The sequence below is a fragment of the Manis pentadactyla genome, chromosome 7 (genome assembly GCF_030020395.1).
Source record: "Manis pentadactyla isolate mManPen7 chromosome 7, mManPen7.hap1, whole genome shotgun sequence".
NCBI classification, from domain to species: Eukaryota; Metazoa; Chordata; class Mammalia; order Pholidota; family Manidae; genus Manis; species Manis pentadactyla.
Genome location: NC_080025.1, coordinates 143,806,919 through 143,823,987, shown reverse-complemented (window position 1 = coordinate 143,823,987; position 17,069 = coordinate 143,806,919). Strand labels below are relative to the sequence as shown.

The 17,069-nt window shown below is 57.6% G+C and overlaps 1 protein-coding gene across 3 annotated transcripts; it reads right to left on the bottom strand.

Annotated features, from left to right (window-relative positions):
- Positions 1-448: 448 nt before the first annotated feature.
- Positions 449-15,928, bottom strand: ABCB8 (ATP binding cassette subfamily B member 8). 3 transcript variants are annotated; one of them, XR_008998581.1, is made up of 17 exons: positions 15,689-15,879; positions 12,263-12,575; positions 11,765-11,920; positions 11,593-11,687; positions 11,356-11,461; positions 10,433-10,594; positions 10,243-10,328; positions 10,015-10,112; positions 9,491-9,596; positions 6,397-6,430; positions 6,058-6,194; positions 5,779-5,873; positions 5,494-5,627; positions 4,821-4,968; positions 3,207-3,457; positions 2,323-2,572; positions 449-2,188 (listed from the first exon to the last, which is right to left on the bottom strand). XR_008998581.1 is itself a non-coding variant. In XM_036899581.2 (16 exons), the coding sequence occupies exons 1-16, from the start codon at positions 15,781-15,783 to the stop codon at positions 2,447-2,449; spliced, it is 2,142 nt and encodes a 713-aa protein (XP_036755476.2). In that variant the 5' UTR covers positions 15,784-15,879; the 3' UTR covers positions 449-2,446. The 3 variants fall into 3 exon arrangements, 2 of the variants coding, with proteins under 2 accessions (XP_036755476.2, XP_057360901.1); XM_036899581.2 differs by having other exon boundaries at positions 449-2,572; XM_057504918.1 differs by lacking the exon at positions 12,263-12,575 and having other exon boundaries at positions 449-2,572; positions 15,689-15,928.
- Between the last annotated feature and the right edge of the window lie 1,141 nt (positions 15,929-17,069).

Here is a 17,069-nt window from a genome sequence, read left to right as displayed (position 1 = left end):
TGATCCTAGGTGCAGGGAACAAGGGGTGGCAGCAGGAGGGCTGGACGCTGGGGACCACAGGAGCCAGCCCAGACACAGCACGTGGAGGATGGCAGGGCCTGGCCATCGTCAGTGTCAAGCCCTGTGTCTGGTGAAATACTCATTTGCCCCCAGGTACCTAGGATGGAAAAGCACTGCACTGTAGACGTGAGAAGGCAGGTTTATCTCCATTAATGTATTTACCGAGATTTGTTTCTATTCCCATCTCCTTCCACTAAGCATTTGAAGACAAGGGTTCACATTGGTGGGCTCTTGGCTGAGTGGAAGAAACAAGTTCGCCAACTAAACACGACCACTCTGTGCTGGGAAAGCCTATCCACCTGTCTGTCCTCCTGGCCAGACCGCAGGTTTCACGGGCAGGACTTCTTACCCCATTGCACCTTCTTAATGAACACAGCTCTCAGAAGGCGAGAGAATAACATAGTTTATTGCACAGATGTGACCAGCTTCTCAGGCTGTACTATTGCGAATTTTAAGTACTTCACCACAGATTCTCCCAAGTAAACTCTTAAGCTCTCAAGATGAAGCAGAGCCAAGGTCATGACCCCTGATAAATAGCCCCATGAGCCAAGGTTGAGGTTAAGGCTACACAGCAAGCGTGTGGCCACCACACAGCCTTCTAGGCTGGATCGCTCTGCTTCCCTAGTGGGTGGGGTGCGAGCAGTATTTGGGGGCCACCCGCAAGAGGTAAGAGACTCTCAGAATTTGGTGTCAGAAGGCATCCCAGGTAGCCTGAGGCTGGGGCCAGAGCTGGTGGGGCAGGAGCTGGCCTTGGTCGACTCGCTGCAGGGAGGCCAGGCAGGCCGGTGTGGACCAGGCCTGAGTGCTGAGGCCTGCTCTTGGCTACGCTCACTAGGGAGGTGTTTACTGGCAAAGCAACCCAGCCTGTACTCTGTTTCCTGGGCTGTGACCGCCAACCAGCAAGGAAGCAGGGTTATCAAGCCAGTGGCTGCGGCCTTGGGATATTTCAGATGCTTTGTCCCCGAAGCAGTTATCTGGTCCTAAACCACATCCAGAAAAGACTGTGGGGACTCTCATCCCTGGGCTCTGTACTCATATCTGAGCCACTGCTACCTACTCCAGGCTGGCCTCCAGCCACAACCCACTCTGCTCATCCTGCACCCTTGAAACGTGCCATCGCCCTTCGGTGCCACAGGATAAATCTTCAAGGCTTGGCTGCCTCGGAGGTCTGGCGTAGGCAATCCCTCTCCCCCAGCCTAGGGAGCAGGGTGCAGCCTGAATGGGTCCTCTTCCCCACCCCAGGGCACAGTCCTTAGCCTGGAATGCAGTGAAGGGGTAAGGATTCCTGGTGGGAAGACAGGACCAAAACCGAGGCAGGACGGGTGGGCTGCTCTGGGAGACTGTGAGGAGGCTGGTGGGAAATCCTGGCCGTCCTAGGCCCTCAGAAGCCAAGTCCAGCCGTGCATCACTCACACCTTTGGGGCTAGACATAGACTCCTCCCCCCGCGTGGTTGGCCCAACCTCTTCCAAGGTGAGGCTCTGGTCCCACCTGCCTCAGGGAGCCTCTCTGACACTCCACGGAGGCTGGTCCGGCAGGAACCTCTCCTTCCCAGACTGATTCTATATTCTGAGGTCAGCATGAACTGCTCCCTAGCGGCCTGGTGACTCCCAGCACTATATACTCCCCATGGCTGGAGTCTTGGCGTGTCTTGCCCCTTCTGTCCCCTTCAGATCTTGGTGTTTTCACATAGGAGGGGAGCTGTCCACAATCTCATCAGGTGACTTCAGGCTCACGGGGCCAGGGCAGTGGTAAGATAGCCCAGTCCACTGGGAGCTCCTGGAGGACCATGGGGGGGCCCTGCCCCTCCTGCCTCCCCAAGGGCCAGGTGCGTGTTAGGCACCTATCCCATTTGGATGGCGGGGAGGGTGAAATCGAGACAGTCTAGAAACACTGGACTGTCAAGGGAGCAGGGAGAAGAAGGGAGTTGCTCCCAGGCTGGTGACTTGTGGGTTGGAGGGGTTGGCCCAAGGGTGGGCTTCTTGTGCCCTGGCCTAGACAGGCAGTGGGGAAGGAGAACTGCTGGGTATCGGTCTGAGTGAGGGAGATCCTGGCAAGGGTGTGGGCACAGGTTTCAGCTCCAGGTAGAGCGGGAGACTCAGCAGGGTCTCTGAGAAGGTCCAGGAGGGCCTGGCAAAGGGAAGGACAGAGGAGGAGCTCGGGGCCTCTGCCTCCGCCCTGGTGCAGCCCGGCCACTCAAGGCTCTGGCAGGAGGGAGGCAGCAGGTGGCAGGAGAGGGACTGGGTGGGCGCGGTCCCACTCACCCCCAAGCCCAGCACTCGGCTGGGATTTACCGTGAGCAGGGCAGCAGCCCAAGTATACTAGCCCTCCTGGGGGCTCAGGCCCTGGGAGCGCCCCTGCGCTGAGCCCCGGCCCTGGGCACTGCTCTCAGGACTTCACAGGGCGGTTCCTGGGGCCTTTGGGCGCCTCGGGTGGTGGGGCTTCCAGGGCCTGCCTGTGGATGAGCTCTGCATAGAGGCCCCCCTTCTTCAGGAGCTCTTCATGAGTCCCCACCTGCAGGGAGGAAGGAGGAGCAGGTGGTCACTGAGCCCACTCGGAGTTCAGAGCCCCAAGAGGGCTGGCTCCTTATCTGCCACCTAAGCCAGTGTCCCTTCTGGGGACATTATCAGCCAAAGCACAGCTGGTCCCAGGTTGCCATCAGCACATCTCTATTTGTTAGCACCACCTCCCTGCTTAGCCAGATTTCAGAAGAGCAGCTGAGTCCTGCCGCCCTTACAAAGCCCAGTGACTCCAGCTTCTGCTGGAATGGGTGCTTGGGGGCTGAGCCAGACCCCATGTAGCCTCCAAGCCTGGCTGCAGACCCAGCCTGGGGGGTGCTGCTCCTGGGTGGCACCTGACCAGGGTCCCTGGTGCTGCCTCTTCGGCCTGCAGCCCCTGGCCCCTCCCCCAGCACAGCACATCTCTGAGTTCTTTTCTTTGCGGTCCTGGGAGTCATGGTGCAGCTCTACTACCCCCAGGGAACAGAGCAGGAAACTGGGGCCCTGGAGGGCAGGGCTCACCTAAGGGCAGACACTCCTCATCCACATGAGGTACTGCCCCAGAACATGGCCCCACAGCCCTAGGGCCAGGCTAGACCCTCACACGTGCCATCCCAACCCACGGACCGGCTCCCTGGGCCCCGGCTGACCTCACAGACACGGCCTTGGGCCATCACGACGATGTGGTGGGCCCCACGCACGGTGCTGAGCCGGTGGGCGATGACCAGCACTGTGCGGCCAGTGCTGGCACGGTCCAGGGCCTCCTGCACAACCTGCTCGGACTCAGCGTCCAGCGCGCTGGTCGCTTCGTCCAGAATCAGCACCGTGGGCTGCTTGATGAGGGCACGGGCGATGGCCAGGCGCTGCTTCTGGCCCCCAGACAGGGCAGCACCCCGCTCACCTGGGGAGGAAGGGGTCAGGGCAGGGGCCTGAAGTGATCCTCAGCTCTGACTTGGGGGCGCGCACACGGCACCGGGCCATCCAGAATGTCCCACCCAGCCCCTTGGGGCCCTCCCCACACAGTGCACATCCGTCATGCCTCTCTGAGGGCAGAGGCTCTGCCTGCCAGCATCCTGACCCTATGTCCCCATGCAAATGCACACGTACCCACACATGATGACAAGGTGCTCTGCATGGGGCAGGGCTCAGCGCACCCAGGGCAGTCACCAAGCACCCCGCCCGCACTACGGCAGGGTTTCAGAACCATGAGGGGCGCCCCCCTGCCCCAGCCCCCCGTTCTAGCCGCCTTCTCCTGGCCTCCTGGGACCTGATGTGCACTCCAGGAGTGTGAATGGCTCAGTGGGATTTGAAGCCCAGCACTCAGGCACTCTGGGAAGACCACACTTGGGGTCCAAAATGCCCACAGAGAACAGCCAGGGAGCCAAAAGGAGCATCACGCAGTGGCAGCTGCAGGTCAGTGAGGGCAGACTGAGGTGCCAGACAGGCCCAGGGGCTCTGTGTGGAGCTCACCCAGGGGTCAGAGGCACGAGGAAGTGCTGCCCACGAGAGGCGGGCCCAGCTCCTGCAGTCAGGCAGTGTGGCATGTGAACAGTGAGTAAAAGCCGCCGGAGCAGTAACACCAAGCATGACGGACAGCCGTGGACAGTGGGGGCCCTACTTGGATGGCCGAAGCTCAGCTAAACTGCTGTCTCACTTTCAAGAAGAGTTGAGAACCCCAGGTATGCCTGCACCTTGAGACATGCTGGAACATTCTGCAACAGAGCCAAGGACTCTGGACGATAAACATGCCCCAAAGGTTGAAAGAAAAACCTCTGAGATGAACACACAAGGCTGCAAGCTGCAATGTGAATATTCCAGGGAGATGCTACAATGCTTCAGGGTTCTAGAACCACTAAAGTCTTCTTCTGGGTAAGTCAGAAGAGAGACCCAATCCTATGGGTCACAAGAAGGGAAATGCCTTTATGTTAAGGAATAAAAATACAGCAATGGAACAGGAGCCAGAGGATAAATGATGATGGGGGCATGCTACCTCACTGTTTCTGGTTGGGTCTGGCGCCATGTGGCCCCTGGTGAGCTCTGAGGATGCCCAGCACCATGGATCACTTGTGTCCCTGCACTGCACTCCCAGTCACATTCCTGTCTCTGCAAGCACATGAGCCTGGACTTCCATGTCCCCACAGAACCATCTCTGTCCCCGTCAGCCACAGGTCTGGTCTGGTTTCTGACACTATGACTAAGTTTGTTCCCCTCGATCCCAGCCTCATGCCGGGGTACCTGAGCAGGATGCCATCCCTGGGACTCACCGACTATGGTGTTGTAGCCCTGGGGGAAGCTGGTGATGAATTCATGGGCGTTGGCTTCCCGGGCCGCTGTGTAAACCTCTTCATCAGTTGCATCCAGCTTCCCAAAACGGATGTTCTCCATGACTGTCGTTCCAAACAGGACTGGCTCCTGGGGGTGGGGGTGTCCACAGGAAATCTGACTTTGCCCCTGAGGGGCACGTCAGGAGAGGCTATTCTGGCCAGACCAGGACCCCGTGCAGAGCTGGTAGGGGCAGTTCAAAGTTACAGGTCAAATGAGAACAGAGGTCCATCAAAGTGGGCAGAGGCCCTCAGGAGTGGGAATGGGGGGTGGCTGGGGTAGACAGAACGGTCATCCCACCCCCACCTGCTTGGACCACTTTAATCCAGAAACAGAGTTCCTGCCCCGGTGAGACCAAGGCAGAGCTAAGCAGCAGCGCGGGTCCCAGGGCCGGGGAGCCAGACCCCAGTGAATGCTGGGGAGCCAGTGAGGAAGGCCAGAGGCCCCCATCCCCCCAGCAGGGGGCCATCGGGTGGGAAGGCAGGGAAAGGCCCAGGCGCCACCATAAGGACTGAGAGAAGTAGGACCTGGTGAGGGAGGAGAGAGGGGCTGGGCAGAAGGGACAGATACACTTCCAGCGGAGCCTGCAGTGAGGAAAGCATCTTGTCTCCACACCTGGCTGATGAAGCCGATGACCTGGCCCCGCAGCCAGGAAGGGTCCAGGGAGCGCAGGTCCCACCCGTCCAGTGTCACCATACCAGCCGTGGGGTCATAGAAGCGCTCAAGCAGTGAAGCCACAGTCGTCTTTCCTGGGAAAATGGGTGGGGGAGCCAGGGGCAGGTGGGAAGGGGGTGTGGGTTTCTGGAGACTGTGCCAGGAGAGAGGGGCCCCTACTCCCGACTTGAGCAGCTCTCCCGGGAAGGAAAGCCACGGGGTGGGAGGGCAGTGGGTTCCTCTTACCTCCCCCAGACTGGCCCACAAGGGCCACGATCTTGCCAGGGGGCAGTGTGAGGGTGAAGTCTTTGAGCACCTGGAAGCCGGGGCGGCAGGGATAACTGTGGGGGGCAGGGGAGCAAAGAGACCTTCAGTTGGACCAGGTGCCGACCCCTTGTGGCTCTGATCACTATACCCCTAAAGGGGGTAACTGGAGGGAGACACTGACCCACAGGTCCCTGGCCAGGCTCCCCTTCCCATTGTCAGCCCAGAGGGACCTACCTGTGCCCACCCGCTGACACTGACCTGAAGCAGACATCGTGAAATGTGACGGACCCGCGCAGGCACTCCCTGGGCACGCGGCAGCCCCCGGACAGCGGGATGCACGGGCTCAGAGTCATGTACTCGAAGACCCGGGTGCCCGCGCTGAGCCCCCGCACCACCTGAGGAGGGGATTTACTGGTGAGGGAGCAGCAGGGTCTGAGGGAATGGGTGGGGACAGCAGCGTCTTTGGACTCCCAAGGGCAGGCAGTGGGACGGGCTGGTGGTATCCCCAGTTCCGTGACACACAGTGAGTGGCGGCAGTCGGACTCCAGCCCAGATCCAGTCCACACCCCTGACCCACCCCCCAACTCTGCCACTCACCTGGCCGAACAGGACAGAGAGGTTGGCCATGGACCTGTGAAGAGGAGGAAGGAGGGGTGAAGGCGTGGGCCTAAGAAGAGCCTGAGAGAAAGTCAGCACCAGAGGGGAAGGTCTGGGTCTCAGTTGCCTGGGGGAACAAGCCGGATGAGGCTGAGCCAAAGCAGGGAGTGCCCCTCCTCTCTGGGACCGCAGATGCCCGGGACCCAGCAGTGCTCCCGGGAGGAATGGGCAGGTGGCTTCGCCTTTCGGAGTTGTGGTCCCTCCTTGGCTGGAGGAAGTGGATACCTGAGGACGGGGGCTCCAGGGGGAAGGGCCGTGGGAAGCAGGCACGGGGCTCAGCGGGGTGGCCCCTGTACTGCCTGCCTGCAGCCTGCAGGGCGGAGGCTCGCCCCCTGCACAAGCGCTGGCCACCAACAGAGGTCGGGGAGCTCAGGCCTAGTGCTGCTGGCTCCTGGGGAAGCTAGAACCAGTGCGGATGAATGCAAGTTAATCCTTTCAGAGAAAGAACAAGACACTGGACCACAGGGAGAACTCAGGGAACCCCAAAACCCAAATCCTCTGAAGACATTTTATTGTGGGCTGGCACTGCGTAAAGGATGGTGAGAGTGTGTATCTGTCTAGACAGTGGGTCGCCTCCTGTCATGTAGGGCTGCCTGCTGGTGGGAGGAAGGTGAGTCACTGCTTCTTAGTCACCAGTCCCTGACTGGCCTGGCCTGCCCGTGACAGTGTGTGCGTCTGTGATTGTAGGTGCACGTCCTTCTTGAAGAAGAGGAAAGACCGACTCTCCAGCAATCTCATTTCTTCCAGCACAGGGCTGGGTGGGGGTGGGGGTGGGGAGCCTGCCAGGAAGTGGTTCTGGCAGGTCAGAGGCTCAGAGCCATGGGCACTCGCCAAAGGGAGAGGGGAGGCCTTGAGCAAGGAAGAGCCGGGACAGCACGTTATCTGTGATGAGACGGGAGAACGTTCTCCACAGGAGATGTGGAGGCCATTGGGGCCTGGCAGAGGGGCCAGGCAGCAACTGAAAATCAGAGGCACGTGACTCAGTGGTGCGTGATGACCTTCCTCTCAGAGATGGCTTAGAAGGCAGGCCTCAGCTCTCCCTGGAGGCCTGGTGGTGGAGGTGGTCCATTCCTAGAGGGGCCCAGACATGGACGCAGACCAGGTCAGACTGGCCTATGGTCTGTCTGGGTACCTCCCCATCTCTTGCAGAGCCCAGGAGCCCCTAAAAGAATACTTATGACGAAGTCTAGAGGTTGAAACTGCTTCTCTCCCCTCCCTCCCTCTGCTGGATCCCAGGAAGAAACATACCAGCTTCTTTAATAAAATAAGACCCAATTCCTTCAAGGTGGGTCACAATGAAGCATCTCCACGTGGGAGGGGGCCCCCCCAGAGGACAGGGCTAAGGCCTGTGGCTATGGGAGCAGCCCCATAGCCAGCCAGGGAGAAAAACAGTACAGACTGGCTTTCTGGGCTTTCTTGTGTCTGTAACAGTAAAACGGCTAACTGGCTAGACAGTACGGTGAGGAGGAGAGCAAAGGGTCTGTACCTAGGCCATCAAGGGGCCTGGGGTGCAGAGGCAGGCCAGTCTGATGGCGGGCCAGGCTTGGGAGGTGCAGCTGCCTGCCCCACAAGGAGGCTTTCCTGCCACTGCCTGTGTGAAGGGCATCAGAAGGGCCTGTAAGGGTTCTCAGGACGACAGCGCGAGGCTGACGCTCAGCCCGGAGTCAGCCTGGGGGAGGAGCAGCAGGGTAGGGGTGAGGCAGCCCCACCTCCACAACAGCGAAGAACCTTAGTCCCAGGGTCACTGGGCAACAGTTTCTGGGCTGCAGGGGGGATGAGGTCGCACAGGACCAGAGAATCTGAACAGGCCCAGATGTGGGAGCCCCGGTAGAAATGGGGCTGAGGGTGGGAGTGTCTTCTGTGTGTCCTACAGCTGGCTGGATTAGCTCCATTTCACCCAGGGCAACACTGAGGTCAAGGGGAGGGACTCTGTAAGAAATGGGCAGTAAGACATGAAGCAGCGTCAGGCCACAAGCATCATCAGAATCAGGAACAATGGGGTAGCGGCACAAGGGGGTGTCTGGGTGACCTACCTCCTGGACACGACTGGCAGTACACCAGTTCTGCACTCTTCCAAGATTTATTATAGCATATTCACTCATAAGCTGTTTACCATATGTTAATGTTTTATGTATTTTAATATACAAGGCTTGTTTTGGGGGGTAGACAATGTGAACAGAAACAGCAGAAGTAACGGCAAGTGTTTAGCGTGGAGGAAAAAGAGGAGCCTGCGGCCAGGCCGGCCTCGAGCTCTGGGCTACCCAGGGCAGAAGGGGCCCAGCGGGACAGGAAGCTTTCACAGCAATGAGCCCGGTGAGCCGGGAGGCTGGCCCGTGTGCGGGAGGGTGAGTTTCTTGTTCCCAGGAAGGTGGGGCAGAGAATGGCAGGCTAGCTCTCAGAAGTGTGTCAAAGATGTTGCATCCATACATGGAGTCTTATTCAGTCTTAAAAAGGAAATCCTGACACAGGCTACATGGATGACCCTGGAAGGTGCGCCCAATGGAGGAAGCAAGTCACAGAAGGACAAACGCCACAGGATTCCCCTTACACGAGTACCCAGGGCAGTCAGCTTCAGAGACAGAAAGCAGAACAGCGAGGCCGGGGGCTGCGGAGGGGGTGTGGGGGACGGTGTTGAAAAGGTGCAGTATTTCAGTTTTGCTGTTTGAGTTGAAACAGTTCTGGGACGGGGGTGATGGTCACACCACCATGTGATTGTACACAGAGCTATGAAACCATACACTTAAAAATGGTTAAGATGGTAAATACTATGTTATGTATATTTTACTATGATTGAAAAAAAGCTTGTTAAGGAAACTTGTGAGTTGTCTGAAAGGCTGAAGATGACAACTGCATTTCTGAGTGTACAGTCAGCAAGGTGGGGAGGGGCTCTGGCGGAGGGGCCTCCCTCTCCCAGCCCTGTGCGTCGCTGGAGAAGCCGGCGGCCCGGCACTGTGAGGCAGTCCCCAGGACAGGCTGGCAGTCCCGTCTCCCGAGCCAGCAGGGCTCCTTGACAATGGCAATGGCCCCCACTTACCTCTGCACTGTCTGGGAGGCCACCAGGAAGGACATGAGATCTCCCCCTGTCAGCTGCTGCCCAGCCACGAGGGAGCCCCCAATAAATAGGGTGCCCAAGATCATGCCTGTACAGAGAAAGGGACGTGGTTAGGAAGGCAGCAGCTAGGAGCAGCCTCAGAGCCCAGCCAGTTAGTCCCCACTTCCAGCCCTTGCTGTACCTCCAACTGACTGGGATTTTGGCAAGTCACCCGAATGGTCTCTGCCTTTGTTCCCGCATTTGGAAAAGAGTGGGTGGGGGTGGGGTGCACCTCCACGGCTTCCTCCTGGGCGCCTAGCAGTACAATACACATAGCTAGGCTGAGACACAGCCCACCTTCCCACTGCCTGCCCGCATGAGCAGGCTCAGGGGCCTGGCACTCCACAGGCGTCTCAAGGACATCAAGCAGACGGACAGCTGCCCTTGCCTGCCTTACTGGGACTTCCTCCCCCCAAGCTCCCTGGCAGGCAGGCCCTGGCACCCCAGGGAGGGCCCTGCTCACTCACAGTTGAAGGCGATGTTGGAGAGCCCTTGGAACAAGGCGATGCCTCTGCCCAGCTCCTCCGCCTTACGGCGGGATTCCTCCAGCTCCGCTCTGTAGCGTCTGGGAGAGAGGCCGAGTCCCGCGGTCAGGTGCTCAGGCGGCAGCCGGGTTGGGGGCACGGGGGGGGGGGGGGGAGGAGGTGTGCGGGGAGCCCTCCCAGCTTTGTGCTCCACTCCTGCCCAGGACTCACTCCTCCTCCCGCTGCTCCATGGCGAAGGCTCGCACAGTCCGAACATTGCCCAGGGCCTCATCCGCTACACCTGTTGCCCTGGCAATCTGTAAGAAGCTCAGGAAATGGAGAGCCACGTTGGAAACGTGGAGAAGTAACAGGGCGGAGAGAAAGCGGGAAGGATAAGGAGGACAGGCAGAAACTCTTGCACCTGTTCCTGACACTGGCGAGACAATTTTCGGAGAGCTGAGCCCATGAGGGTGCCAACTCCCATCAGGGCAGGCGTGGCCACCATCAGCAGCAGCGTGAGGCGTGTGGACAGCATGGACAGGGACACGAGGCAGCCAGCCAACTGGGTGCAGCTCCGCAGCCCCTGAGGAGTGGGAAGGGAGGCAGGAAGGCCATTTGGCATCAGCACCATGACATGCGGGCCTTTAACAAGGATCAGCTGGCTATACTTCTACACTCACAAGGCTAAGGCCACAGGTCTGACCCCTGGCAGGCCGACTGGCAGTCCAAGGGGCACAGAATGGTGACCTCTTCTTGACCAGCAGGCATGAAGTGGCTCAGTGAGATTATCTGAGGACTATGGCACGCTTCCCTAGACAAATCTGCCGCTCTCTCTGCTCTAGAAACTGAACAAAAAGAATCGCGTGGGGATCCTGCCCAGTGACTGCTACGGGTCAGGCCCTGGCATGATCCTCAGCCACAGTGACAGTGCTAATGTGGGCGGATGAGGAGCGGACATCAGCAGTACAGTCAGGAGCCATGGCTCGTTCTCCCTAGCGCCTGTCAGCATGCCCGGCATCCTGGGTGCAAGGCAGGCTGGAGTGAGGTTGCTCTTAACCAGCTGGGCCAGGAAAGGCTCTTTGCTGAGCTTGTGGGAAGGTTTTCTGGGGAGGCAGGACTTCAGAACAGGAGAGAAGCAGTCTGTTCCGACCTTGGACACTGCCGTGGCACCTCCCTTCCATGAACTTCCCCAGCCCCTCACCCACATCCTCACTAGACAGCAGGCCTCTCGCTTGAGTGTGTCTAGGTTCGGGCCCAACGACCGGGTGGGGTGGGGCTGGCCTGGTTTGTCCGCACTGGAGGGGGAGAGAGTGTGTGTGCGTGTACGGGGGCCTGGACACCGACCTGTGAGATGACAAGTTTGAAGGATGACTTAAACTCCTGCACATCAGCGGTCAGTCGGCTCACCAGCTGCCCTGTCTTTTTAGCATCAAAGAAGGCAATGTCTTGTCTGGCAGTGGAACATGAGGGTAGCAGGTGGAAGAGGGGTAAACATTACTTCAGGGTGAGGCCACCCCCCACATTCACCCAGAGCCCCAGGGCCCAGCAGTGACCCCCACCCCCACCCTACAGCCGCAGTACCGGAGCAGGTTGCTGAAGAGAGCCCTCCGCATGTCCACAGCCACACGCTCCCCAACGCGGGAGAGCAGCGCCAGGTACCCGAAGGTCAGCAGGCCCTGGGAGAGAGGCCGGAGCACTCAGGGGCGCCCCCGGCAGCCTCTCTGGGCACCCCCAGGCCCTCCCTCTGCCGCACCTGGATGCCATAGAGGAGGAGCAGGTGAGCGCTGATATGCCGGGACTCAGTCAGGAAACTGCCCACGTGGTCCCTTGTGTACTTGGCCACAATTTCCACCAGCTGGCCCAGGAGCAGGGGAATCTGTACATTCACCAGTGCCGCACCCAGTGCCAGCTGGGGGAGGGGCAGACATTTAGAGGGGGCCGTGCTCTTCCCCGTCCCTGGCCCTGGGGCTGGCCCTTCCTCTCCTGCTGCTGTCCGTGTTTCGGCTGCTCCTGTGCCTCTCTGAAGTTAAAACCCAGGCTGCCAGCCCCTGGGAATCCCTACGCCCTGCACACCCAGCGGCCCTGCGCAGGCTCTCCTCCTAGCCCTCGGGCAGCCCTCGCTGCTCCGAGGCCTTCCCTGAGATTTGGTGACGCGAGAAGCTGTCCTCACACAGTTCCACCTGGGGCTTCTGCAAACCCCTGGCTCGGTCCTTCCCTGTCCCTGGTGTGAGCAGATGGGGGAAGATCTCACCACGATGGCTGCCCCTAGAACCAGCAGGTGGGGGTGCAGAAACTGCCAGAAGAGCTTCCAGTTAAAGTGGGGCTCCACAACATAGGGTCTGGAACAGGCAGGAGGGGCCTCTTCTGCCTCACACAGGGCCACAAGGTAGAGGCGGGGGCACTTGCTCAGCACCACAGGGCCCAGGAGGCCTCCCCCAACCCAGTGCCAGGCAAAGGGGCTTCGCCTGGGAGCTGGGGGTGTTCGAGGGAGGTGGGCCCGGAGCTGGCGCCGCACCTGGGCCATGGCCCTGAGGAGGTAAGAGCTGTGGTGGCCATCACAGTACCTGTGGGGAGAGAATGGCATTGATGGCTCGAGGCCACAGCTGTCCCTCAACCGAACAATAAAGCAGTCAGGCTCTGGGCTGGGCCCTCTGGTGAGCAGCATTCCTCTGCTGTTAAGCCTACGCTGCCTTTCTCAGGGCTGCTCTTAAGCAACCTCTGTTTCTGAGACACACACACACATGCAAAGCAGCGGAGGAGGCAGCAGCCTATGACCAAGCCTGATGCCCTCCCCACACCGCCTCTCAGCCTCCAGAGCCACCTCTGGTCAGTGACCATTTGCAACCCAAGCTCTTTCCGGTCACAGGACAGCAGAGCTGCAGGCTCTCCTTTAACAGACAAGCACAGAGAAGTCCTGCGTGAACAGGGCTCAGAGAGGTTAAGAGCTGTGGCGGGCCTACCCTGGCACCACACTTGCCTGCAGCTTGAGCCTGGGGCATGCGACCCCCTTCACTGAGGTCATGGCTTGCTGCGTTTGACCCTTGAACCCCTGGGAGGGGGACATCATTACCCTCACTCGATAGATGAAAACGTGTGGTTGAGAGAGCTGAAATAATGTCCCCAGGCAGCAGAACTGGGACAAGAGGGGAACCCTGCTGTGTGACTCCAGGATCCAGGTTCCTTCTACCCTGCTCTATGTGATGTGCTCAAGCCTATGTGTGGGACGGCCAGGACTGGACCCAAGCCCGCTGACCACTGGTCAGTGCTTACTGCACCCCACCACCCCGGCCCCTCCCCAGACCTTGAGAGCTTATGTGACCACGTACAGAGGGAAAGGGTGACACACTCCCTCTCTGTAAGCTGAAGGGAGGAAAAGAAGTAAAAATCCAAATAACGTGTCTTGTCTTCTCAAAGAGGTCAAGGTCACCTCCTCTGCAGTTTCCCTGTCTACAGACAGCAGCGCAGGGCTGCGTGCCTGCTGGAGGCCAGTGCTCTGCTATGAGGCATGGGGAATGGGAAGGGAAGAGGACAGACCAAGTACTACCTTTGCGGTGGCTACACTTCAGTGGGGTGTGGGGGTGGGGACACAGCTAATGGCTAAGGACAAAGCTTGCTGAGCGCAGAGAGAGGGGAACTGTAGGGCACTCAGAGCAGAGCAAGCCCTCCTCCTCCCCGCCCCATGAGACCTGAGGGTAAACAGGAAGGAGCTGGCCAAGTGAAGGAGGTGGGATAAAGTGAGGAAGAGCTCTAGGCAGAGGGGAATGGCCTGAGTGCCTGCAGGTAGGAAAGAATGGAAAAGAGGAACAGAATAGCCAAAGCCTGGCATACAAGAAGGGGGAAGAGACATGGGGGCAGTCATTACAGTTCTTATAAAACACCTGGACTTTAGAGAACAATGAGAACCATTCATGATTTTTAGGCTGGGATGTGACATACTCAGATTTGATTTTAAAGATCATAGCTGAGAGAAGTGGCCTGGAGAAAAGGACTGGATATAGGGAGGCCTGTCAGAAGCAGAGGTTATCTGGCCAAGAGTTTATGGTGGAATGCTCAAAGATACAAATGATTATTGATGGGGAAAGGCTTTTAACAAATGAATAGAGTGAGAGGTTTTCCCTTTACTGTGAACTGTGATAGTTTTTCACATTCCCAGACCTTCTTAACTGCAGACTCGATCTCATCCCTCCCCTGTTTCAGGGAGGCCTGGGCATCCTGCCACCTCTATGTTATGCCTCTCCCCACCCCATCCCAACTGCCTGGTTTTTATGTCTTGTTTTCCATTGTGAACTTTATGTCTCTCCTGATTTTAGAGGGAGAAGCCCACCCTCCTTCTGTCCTCTGTAACTGTCCAATTTCATCATTAGAATGTATACTCTCTGAAGGCAGGAAGCTCTATCTTACTCACCATTGCATCCCCAGCACTTAGCAGAGCTCTGATACATAATAAATGTTCGGCCAATGGTTATGTTTGTTGAATGCAGGCCCTTATTGGAAATGCAGAACTATCTGACCTGAACCACTACTGCAGTGTTTGCGAAGTCTTAGACTTACTGAGCTCAACGGTAAGAAATAACAATTTCCACTGCCACCCAGTACAATTTCAACTTATGTATGTCACAGAAAATTGAAATGCTTCACAACACAATATTTCCTCTAATTTTAAAACATATATCCTATTATATTCACTTTTATATGGTCCTGACCCACTAAATTCATTTTATAATCTATTGTGTCATGGCTTGCTCATTTCAAAAAGCCTGCACTAATAAACGGACAAATACTTGAATATTTGAGGTCTTTCCCTGGGTAAATAGTATCAACACCCTTCAACATACTAAGAACTAATTTACCATGGCCACTTTCCAGCTTCTCTCACCTTCTCCAAAACAAGACTCTAAGCCAGGCCTGGTCCCTGCCAACAACTGGAGGGTCACTTCCCAGCACCGGTACTTACAGCGCCAGCTCGGCCCAGCTCCTGCCCTCTGTCAATCAGACGGGCTTTCCAAATGACACAGGTCCACATCCACCTGATCTCTGTGGATCTGCTGCCTGCTCCAGGATTAGAAGGGGCTCATTCACTTCTCACAAAAAGCATTTACTCTAGGGTGCAGTTTCCGGGTCCTTGTTCGTTTCTCACCCGTGTTCCTCTTGCGACCAAAGAGTGCAGCGATAACACACAGAAACACACAAGTACGCCATTCCTAGATTGACTATTTATCTTTGCTGATAGTATCCAGACATAGGACCATATTTGTTCAGCTCACTTTGGGCCGTGAGATAGTAATAGTAAATGTCTCTGGGCACTAAAAATCTTTGTCCAAATCGCCTGACCAATCCCAACGGCGAGGACGCCAGCCCGGAAATGAGTTGAGACCAGAGGGCTCAACACCTGTGCATTATGGCGCCCCCTGGTGGGGAGTAGGGACCAGGCGTGGTCACCGACCCAGAGCTTCCCCTCCGCTCTGCCCACGCGCAGATACAGAGGCATCGAGTCTCTCACTGGCACCTGCGTTGTCGCTATAATTACTTGAGGCCAATTCCCCGGGAGTGACATTTCACCCTGGTCCAGCCTACAACTTCCAGCAGGCCGTGTGCGAGCCAGGGACTCCATCTCCCGGCGGGCCTCATGCCCCCGGCCAGTCAATGACCCGCTCCCAGTAGGTTTGTCCCTTTTTACCTGACGGCCGAAAATGTCTGCAGACGGAGGGGTAGCAGCGGCCTGCCTGGAATAGGGCCGCTCCGAATCCCGACCCGAAATAAGTGCAGCAACATGATGGGGCGGGAGAACAAGAGCAACCTGCAACGGCAGCTCCACCCTTATCCCTTTGAGAGCTCCATGTTGGCTCCGGCCCCATCCCGACAAGCCCCTCGCGCCTCGGCGATGATTGGCGGACAGACACATCAATCTCGATGCAAGCTGTCATTGGAGAAGCCCTTGTCAGCCCTCCCAGGTTTGGGCGGGGCCGAGCAGACAGGCCCTGCCTTCCGCCCCTGTCCGGGTCGGATCCGGAGTGACGTTCTGCCGGCGCGCACAGTGTGATCCTTACCCTGGGGTATCCGTAGTAATGGGTCAGCCACTGACCTCGGGGCCATTCTCTTGAGGGTGTTCCCTGCCGATTCTAGATGTCCCGGAGTCCCCAGGGAGTGTCGAGGGCTGATTCTGGGGGAGGAAGGGACAAAAATCGGCTGGCAAGTTTTTTCAAAACAGGTGCACGTGCCTTGCCTTGCCACACACCCCGCCCACCTAGGCGGGTCAGACATCCGGAGAAAACCCCTCTGGGGAACCTAATACTCCCCTTACTCAGCCATTGAGAACTACTCTTTTTTTTTTTTGGTATCATTAATCTACAATTACATGAAGAACATTATGTTTAGTAGGCTCCCCCTTCACCAAGTCCCCCCCACAAGCCCCATTACAGTCACTGTCCATCAGCGTAGTAAGATGCTGTAGACCCACTACTTGTCTTCTCTGTGTTGCACAGCCCTCCCCGTGCCCCCCCCACATTATACATGCTAATCGTAAGGCCCCCTTTCTCTTTCCCCACCCTTATCCCTCCCTTCCCACCCATCCTCCCCAGTCCCTTTCCCTTTGGTAACTTAGTCCATTCTTGGGTTCTGTGAGTCTGCTGCTGTTTTGTGAGAACTACTCTCATGGAGGCCCTGTACTTATCAAGGCACAGCTTCAGAACCATCTCCCCGAGGATACCTTCCTCACTGCGGTCAGGCTGACTTGCCTAAGGCTCCCACCACGCTGCTCTTGCACCTCTGAATAGCGCTTATGTCTTCCTGTTACATAACTGCGTAGCCGCTTCCACCACTGGGCTGTGACTTCTTTTTGGGTAGTGGCTCTGTCTCATTGATCTGTACCCCCATTCCCCTCCAAATGCCTGGAAGAAAACAATGCCCTTTATAGTAAATTGACTTCTATTGGTAGGGAGATTGTTAATTGATGGTTCTGGGGGGTAACTGGGTAGGGAAACGTGCCAGGATTAGCTTGAGTTTGGGCTGGGTGTAAAGGGGAGGGTATGCGAGAGGTCCTAATGTGCTTATGGTGGAAT